Raw genomic sequence first — 8597 nt, 5'->3', positions numbered from 1 at the left:
GCTTCCCTGACCACCGGTGTCCACCAGGGTGTTCGTGGGTTACCGCCCCTTGAGGCACATAAAACCATAAGACCACAGCTCGCCGCCGCAGCTTTAGCAATGGAAGCCTTTGGAACTGGTCCATCGGGTCAAAAAATGCCCCAAGCCTCCACAGGGATGTCCGAAAAGCTCCGCCGGAGGTGTGATTGAAAGTCCGTCGGACAGGGCCTCCTCCAGACGTTCCCAGTACACCCGCACTACCCGGTTGGGCTTACCATCTGTCCAGAGTCTCCCCCACCCCCTGACCCAACTCACCACCAGATGGTGATCATTGACAGCTCTGCCCTTCTCTTCACCCGGTGTCCAAACATACGGCCTCAGATCAGAATAAACGTTTAAAAATCGATCATTGACCTTTGGCCGAGGTGCTCTGGTACCAAGTCCACTTATGGCATCCCTATGTTCGAACATGGTGTTTTGTGATGGACAATCCATGACTAGCCAGAAGTCCAACAACAGACAACCACTCTGGTTTAGATCAGGGAGGCCGTTCCTCCCAATCACGCCTCTCCAAGTATCTCCACATTGCCCATGTGTGCATTGAATCCCCCCAGCAAACTAGATGGAGTCCCCTACTGGAGACCCCATACAGGACTCCATTCAAGGTCTCCAAGAGGCAGAATACTCCGAACTCTTGTTTGGTGCATATGCCACAACAACATCAGAGTTTTCCCCCCCATCAACCCCAGGCGTGGAGGCGACCCTCTCGTCCCACCGGGGTAAACTCCAACGCAGCGGCACTCAGCCGGGGGCTTGTGAGTATCCCCACACCCACCCGGCGCCTCACACCATGGGCAACTCCGGAGTAGGTCCAACCCCTATCCAGGAGAACGGTTCCAGAACCGAGACTGTGGCGTAAGGTACGCCCCCACGATCTACCGAGCGCTCCCACTCCACCTCCCTCACAAGTTCGCGGCTCCTTCCCCCACAGAGAGGTGACATTCCACGTCCCCAGAGCCAGCCTCTATCGCCCGGTTCTGGTCCGTCGAAGCCCCTGACCTTCGCTGCCACCCATGTAGCACGTACCCGACCCCTTTGGATCCTCCCACATTGTGGTGCCCATGGGCTGAGGAGAGGTGCCACTTGCTTGTTCGGCTGTGCCCCGGCTCCGTGGCAAACCCGGCCACCAGACGCTCGCTCACGGACCCACCGTCTGGGCCTGGCTCCAGACGGGGGCCCCGGGCTTCCTCCGGCGGGTCTCTCTATCCCTTCCTTGCTCAACCATCGAAGTCTTGAATTCTTTGTCTGGCCCCTCCCCTGAGACCTCTTTGCCATGGGACCCTACCAGGAGCACAAAGCTCCAGACAACACAGCCCTCAGGTCATAGGGACACACAAACCTCTCCACCACGATAAGGTGATGGTTCCCGGAGAGGTCTATACTACATCTATACTAATTTAATCAATGGGAAGACTCATTTTAATAGGCTAATACACTTTTCATTTTAATCAATCAGATATTTCTAGTCGTACCATACGCCATTTTATTGTTGAGCTAATAAAGCATTTAACCTGACGAATGTACTGATGATGGAATATCAAACACACAAGGATCAAGGTTGGGAGTCAGGACTTGTGAAAGTGCTTGAATTAAGAGAATGTAGAATGGAATCAAATTATTTTTTTTAATTTCATGGGATTCATGTATTGAGTTGTGCCGCTTATAATAAAGCCGTTCCACACTACACTAAAGCACAACACTTTTCTAAAAAGTTTCTAAATCCCTAGACAGAAGCAGGGGTTTCGCTAGCATAGGCTATGAAAATTAGATCTGGCAACCTAAACCCAATCCTGTTAAATAATTCAAGTAATGAACAAAGCTCTCATCTCGGGTTAATTAAGATTGTGTTGGATCACTAAATAAATGTAATGAATAAATAAACCAGAAATGGGTGCTCTGTGTGTTGTCAGAACACATCCCTGGATGCTCCAGTGTTCAGCAGCAGCCTGTGGGGTCCCTCTGGAGACGACCTGGACCAGGTAGTGGAGCACTGTCTGTTGCCTGAGCTCAACGTCGGAGACTGGCTCACGTTCTCTCAAGCTGGGGCCTACAGTATGGGTCAGCCGCTCTGCACCGCCACCGACTCCCCACCCCCCCCTGTGTACTACGTCATGTCCTCTCGAGACTGGTAAGGAACACAGTGGTGAAGTATTTTCAAATTTGGAGTGTGTTGCAAAATCCAGATTGCAAGAAACCGTAGGACTGTTTTCTGTGCAAAAGGTGCAGATTTTGTTTTTGACTAACGTTCATTTCCCTCCACCAGGTTTGAGATGCAGGACACTGGTGTTACCCACGAGGCTACGCTTAAAAACGTCTCTTTGGTCCCTTATTTCTTCAGTTCCTGCCAAACAGAGGCTGCTCTGTCTGTTCCAGCTTAGCCATCATCTGACTAGGAACTTTCCTTTACTGGTTGCTGCTGCTATCTTCCTCTGGTCTACATTCCACTAGGAGGACCTGAACCGACAGATAATGGCTTGGAAAACTGGGACCAGACATAATTCGTTTTAAATTGAATTTTACAAACCCCAGTATACAGTAAAGTAAGTTATAATTTTAAGATGTTAATTATTATGCAACAAGATGGATGACTCCTTTTAAGTGATGCTTCCCTCCCTTTGCATTGGGCATCCCATGGAACTACACTTTACACTCATACAGTAGACATTTAATAATTTTACATGATTATATTTGACAAATGTAATATCTATGTCTCCTTGCTGTTGCCAGTCTTGTAAAGTAAGATATGTATCAATGAGTGAAACAGTGTATTTTAATGGAAACAGGTATTGTAGGGTGCTTTGCCACAAGGTGTATTTATGATTTTAATTGGTTGTATAGTTTATTTTGTGTGGTAACAGCTTGATTTCCTTCATCCTTTCTAACATGTCCTTCTCAGTGTTTTGATATGGAGGCTTGCATACGAAGGTGTGTTTGCTCATCTGTTTGATGTAAATAAAGCCAGTGGGATCAATGTGCAGTGTCACCATGAAATCCACTCCTGGAAAAATGATTAGTGCAGTGTGTTCTGGTGTGGGGGAGAAGCTAATGGCTGTTTTCACCAGTAGAGTGGTGTTTCTTTCTAAAGTGCTGAGTCGCTTGCTCCCACACTAATGAAGGGCCGGCAGTTGACACGCAGGTGTAAACAGCATGTGCTGCAGATGGAAGAGGGAAGTGTCGATGGAAAACACGTCGGCTAACATGGTTTGGGGTCTTTATTTTATTTTGTAGAATATTTAAAATGCTAGAACCCATTTATTTAGCTTTTTCTATCACTTTCTGTTGAATTTGAAAATACTTTTTCAAAATCTCGGAGTGTGTTGAAAGAATAGTTTTTCCCGTTTGCAAGTAAAATTGCAAATTGTGTACAATCTTTCAATTTTTCTCCAACTCTGTTCAAGGCATGATACATTTGCAGGTATATGTTAATAAATTACAAATAAATAAATTATAAACAACCTCATTGACTGGACTCTGAATCCCAGTGTCTGTATTATTTTTTTTTACCATTAATATTTTGAAAATGTATAAATGGCACGGACACTACCTAAATAATTAAGTCATTTTTAAAAATGGTTTCATCTCATGATTTCATCCAAATCTCTTATGGAATAATGTGATCAAAGGCTAAAGGATTTGGTTTGAGAAGCTAAATAGAGTCTTTGTCACTATATGTAAAATAGGCAGGACAAAAGAGAAAATACATATGTTCAGGTTTAATAAAGAAATAAATGTGCTAAACTGTTTAATAACAAATAGATTCTTGTATTGCACAAAAGAAACAATAAAACATTCTTTGGTCAAATAGCACTGAAATGTGAATATGGTTAGCATTAAAGTGTTCCACAATTTGGGAAGCCCTGGTAGCTCAGCTGGTTCAGCATGTGCCTCATGCGCAAAGGCAGCCGCTAGTCTGATTCCGACCTGCGGCCCCCTGTTTCCCTCTCCCTACCTGTCCATTCAAAATATAGGACTAAAATGCCAAAACACATCATCTTAAAGAATTCAATCTTGTAAAAATGGATTCACATTATAGTGGATATTTTCAGTGTAAATGCTCAGTTTTAGGGATGCAGTAGTTTGAAGTTGAATGGAAACGGTCTCATTTACTTGTTCAGATTCAACTACAATTATTAAGGAATAACAGCAAAGACTTGCAACCTAATCTAGTTTTTTAGTTCTTAATTGTTCAACTGTTGGCATGTAGAGATCAGGCCGTGCGCTGTTGGAGGCTCACGACGCCTCACACTCATTGACACCGATTTTACTTTGGTGTCTCATCAGGATGTCTCGGAGAGACAGACTGAGTGCTGTGGAAGCAGTGAGGTCAGCAGACCGGGTGTCCAGCGGAGCTTCTTCCTCTCTGCTACGTGTCGTCGGGCGTGCTTGGCGAGGTGGTCGCTGCGCATGAAGCGGCTGAGGCACACGGGACAGGCAAACCTCTTCTCCCCCGTGTGGGTACGTCGGTGGCGAGACAGCTCATCGGAGCGAGCGAAGCGTCTCTCGCAGCCCTCCCACTTGCATTTAAAGGGCTTCTCACCTGTTGGGAAAAAACATTTGGAATTTTGTCCTGAATAGGTATAATATAGGTTTGTTTCTATCACATGTGATGGAGTCTTTTTGCTTGCCCAAGACAAGACGGTGCTCACCCAACTGGCCAATAGGAACGTAGCCCCGCCCATGACATTATTTTCACAGCGAGAAAAAAAAATCCCGATCACATTTCTTTCACACGAATTGCAAAAAAATACATATTTGAGAGTTAAAAAATGAGACACTTTTTCCAGAAGTCATTTAAAAAAAAAATGTAAATATATATTGAAACTTTTTTTTAGTCTCAAATATTTTTCGCTATTGGTATAAAAAAAAAAAAAAATCTCTCATAAAATGCTTTTTTGCTATCGGTGTGATAACATAACATTTTTTTTCCTCTCAGATCATTTATTATATTATATTTCTTATTATTATTTTCTCGCATTTAATAAAGAAACAAATCTAGCTCCATACAAGTCAGGCTGCACAGACTAGGACAAGCCTCACTTTAGAAATCAGTTATCCTGGATTTATAAATTATGCTTTTGTGAAACAGCCCCTGAACCCTATTTCCCTATGTTTTTGTGTCTATTGGCATTTTCCACTGCATTGTATCTACTTAACTTGCCTCAACTCCGCTCTATTCGACTCTTCTGGTTTTCCATTATGAAAAAACAGGCCCTGGTACCTGCTAGCAGGTGTTTTTATTAAGGGGGAATACCAAAAGGTGACGTGAAAACCTGCAGACCACTGATTGGTCGGAGAGAATCGTCACTATCCACTGCGTCGTCATTGTTTTTTTTTGCTGCCTCCAGCTTCTTTTGAACCTAATTTGTCGAGGCGAGTCGAGCAGGAACCATTAATGGAAAAACGCCATAAATGACTGACGGGAACAACAATCTTTGAAATTGGTCCAGTATTAACCCTCATGTTGTCCTCATGTCAAATTGACCCGTTTTCCTATATCAATGTTCTTTTTATCTACCCAATTGTAATTACCCAAAATAACATGATTGATTCCACACAACGCTCTCTGGCAAGTTAAAAAAAATCTCTACTTTCAATAATGTTGGGGTGTCTTATACAGTTTAATAGCATTTGAAAAAAAAAATGAAAGTGGTTTTGAAATAGTATTGAGTAAAAGTCGACATAATCCAGTCTGGGATTATTCATCACCATCCATTCCTTTAAATAATTCCTAATTTCTGCTTTTCTAACTCAAACACTAGGCATCATTTTCTATGAATGAGGTTTATTGACCATAAATTCCAAAAATAACTGTAAAACTATAGTTAATAAGTTAGTGTTACGTAGTGTTGAAAACGTCAAAAAAAGTGACAAACATTCAAAAAAGTGTTGAAAAAAGGACAAAAACGTAAGAAAAAGTTCAAAACATTGATTGAAAGCATCAACAAAAGTGTTCATTTTCAATTTTGATGGGAAGACAACACAAGGGTTAAGCAAGAAAACAAGCTGAAATGTAGTGTTAATGGGCAATTGCGCACCTTCAATTTACATCCACACAGTGCTTGTTTTGCCACTGAATGGCTCAGATTAATATTCCAAGTGTCTGACAACGTTTTGGAAAGAATCCTTACAAAGTGCTCATACTTTTTAAGGTGTCCTATATTCCTTCATCTCTTACCTGTGTGTGTCCTCATGTGGGCTTTGAGGTGGGAGCTTTTGAAGTAGGTTTTGCAGCAGTCCTCATGAGGACAAACGTGATTGCGTACACGGGACACTTCTGGCTGCAGAGGCTTTTGTCTTTGCTCCAACACGGCACGACCGGGCGCGGGGGCGATGGCTGCTAGTCTAGTGCCACCAGGGGTCACCAGTGCTGGCTGGACGTAGAGTGTAGGAACAGCCGGCCGAGGGACGAGGAGCATTACGGGGCCTTTTGCCCCCTGACCCCCTAGGAGGATGACATGGGCAGGAGAAGCTGGTTGTGGTTGTGGTTGGGCCTGTTGTAGTCCAGTGGTGGCTGCTGATGGGATAGGTGTTAGGTGTTTTTTCTGGCTGTTAGGGGCTGTGACAGTGGAGGAAGGACAAGAGACAGGGAGAATCTGGCAGTAGACAGGCGCAGGTGAGACCCTGGATCCAGTAGCACAGACAGAGGAGACAGCCTGAGATGTATTGTATTCATCATCCAGGCCTAAAAGACTCATCTTGGGCCCACTGGCATCTAGCACATTTGGCACAGTCACGGTAAAAGATTCCTGGGGCATGGCTATGTTAGAGTCAGACCGTACTCCAGAGCTTCCCACGGACTCGCTGCTGTTTAGTCCAGATTCAGAGCTCAATTCTCTTTTAAAGTCTTTTGTGGGAACTTGAGTAAGTCTGTCTTCCCTGGGGACAGGATGGACATCACAGGAGCCACGCTGGCCATCTGATGTGTGGCGGATGACACTGGTGCAGTGGAACCGTTGCGGAGAAGCAGCAGTGCGTTTGTGCAGACGAGGCTCTTCTATTGGCCGCCAGCTTGGACTTCCAGCTGCTGCAGGTTGATGGCCGGTTGCCCCCGAGGGCGAATGGGTGGCCTCAAAGATGGGTGGACTGTATGGCGGTGTCATACACTGAGAAGAAAGACGGGTTATTCAGTTTTTACATTGACAAACTCAGCCTTGCAAAATAGAAATTCTCTTTAAATCAGCTCCACACAACGCTCTCTGTATCTCTCAGTGTGGCTCATGTTCAGAAGATTGTGTTGTCCGGTGACTTTTGTGTGGATCACGTAAAGGCGTTTTACGTGATTCGATACTCCCGCGTGGTGGTTGCGACACTAGTTGTAGTCTTCTCCTGAACAGAGGTGGCGCTAATGAGCAAAGGCTATCGACTTTGCTAGTTCTACGGACTAGAAGAAGAAGAAAAACGACAGAACTCTCAGCAGCATTGCTGTTAATGCTTCGATTCTACGTCATTTTGACGTCACATTGGCGCGCACGTTTGGATGTGTCGACTGTAAAACGGCTCTACGGCTTGTATCATGTGGATGCGCCAACAGTGTTGTTGTCATTACTTAGAATTCCTCATGGGGGCGACAGAAACTACGCACTATAGCTTTAAGCAGCAGCAAAAATGTAAATTATGCAAAACAGTAGTGAGATAGGACCTGAGTCGCCTCATATTTGGATTCAGTTGGAGTGGCATGGAGGAAGTACAGCATGGCTGTGGACAATCAATAGTTTCCAGGAATAAACCTGCCCCCTGCGTGAACTATCCCTAGCTGAATAGGGTAGGCCTATGCTACACTATTTCAACGTTGGCCATAATGGTGGAACTTATACAGCCTAATACTTCCTGAAGTGGTACACAGTGTAAAACTTTAGTCCAAGACAACACTTTCAGAGTAATCTTGGACCTAATGCCATATTCTAGACCAAATTTCTTTGAAACCGTTGTTCACTGCAGGTTTTCTTTAAAAAACACTTAATATGAAAGCTCTGAGCCCATATGGATCCCTTACCAAAGGAGAGTTCTGTAGCACAGTAGGCCCAAAGGGGACGGAGTCATCCTCTGAGCAGTCTGAGGACGGAGTCAAGGGTCTGATGTGTCTGAGCCCGAAGCTCCTGGTCCTCCAGTGGTTAGTCATGGACATCAGAGCCTCGACAGCCTCCATGTCACCCGCACCCAAAGGAGCAGGCTGGGATTCACCCTGGATGTCTGAGTGGAGCTCCTCAACTTCCATGTTGCAACTCTGAGTGACAGAAGAGCAAAAAATAAGTATAAGACAACACACTATAGACTACTTTCATGTGATTTTGATCATAAACGTGGGTCCTTTTGTTGAGCAGACATACACAGTCCACTCCATATCCCAGCGTGTTCAACCAAGGTTTTTAAAGCTTGCTGGCTTTGCCACGCGTCATCATATACAGAATATGTAAAGGAACATGTGAAGTGAGCATGATCAGCTGCTGCTCTCCAGCACTGGGGCCCTTTCACCTACTTCCCTGGGGGACAAAAGCACCAACTGTGCTGCTTACACAAACCGTCACATAACACTTGACATCCCCGCCCTTTTCCTCCTC

General features: G+C 44.7%; 2 protein-coding genes across 6 annotated transcripts in view; one reads left to right on the top strand and one right to left on the bottom strand.

The window, feature by feature from the left end:
• LOC116690929 (antizyme inhibitor 1) overlaps positions 1 to 3345 on the top strand; it is a 45282-nt gene extending 41937 nt beyond the window's left edge. For 3 of the 4 annotated variants that reach the window (XM_032518155.1, XM_032518156.1, XM_032518154.1), the window contains exons 11-12: positions 1950 to 2167; positions 2303 to 2417. In XM_032518155.1, the coding sequence (XP_032374046.1) occupies positions 1950 to 2167; positions 2303 to 2417 (333 nt within the window). Of the gene's footprint in view, positions 1 to 1949; positions 2168 to 2302 lie in introns of all 4 variants that reach the window. The other variant, XM_032518153.1, reaches the window with a different exon arrangement.
• A 789-nt stretch (positions 3346 to 4134) lies between these two features.
• Positions 4135 to 8597, bottom strand: part of LOC116690928 (Krueppel-like factor 10) — a 4962-nt gene continuing 499 nt past the window's right edge. For both annotated transcript variants that reach the window (XM_032518151.1, XM_032518152.1), the window contains exons 2-4: positions 8033 to 8263; positions 6215 to 7142; positions 4135 to 4576 (exon numbers count right to left, since the gene is read on the bottom strand). In XM_032518151.1, the coding sequence (XP_032374042.1) occupies positions 4317 to 4576; positions 6215 to 7142; positions 8033 to 8254 (1410 nt within the window). In that variant the 5' untranslated portion in view covers positions 8255 to 8263 and the 3' untranslated portion in view covers positions 4135 to 4316. The remainder of the gene's footprint in view (positions 4577 to 6214; positions 7143 to 8032; positions 8264 to 8597) is intronic.

This window comes from Etheostoma spectabile, chromosome 6 (genome assembly GCF_008692095.1).
Source record: "Etheostoma spectabile isolate EspeVRDwgs_2016 chromosome 6, UIUC_Espe_1.0, whole genome shotgun sequence".
In the NCBI taxonomy this organism is placed as follows: Eukaryota; Metazoa; Chordata; class Actinopteri; order Perciformes; family Percidae; genus Etheostoma; species Etheostoma spectabile.
Note: the sequence above shows the minus strand (reverse complement) of the source record. Positions and strands in the feature narration are given on the sequence as shown.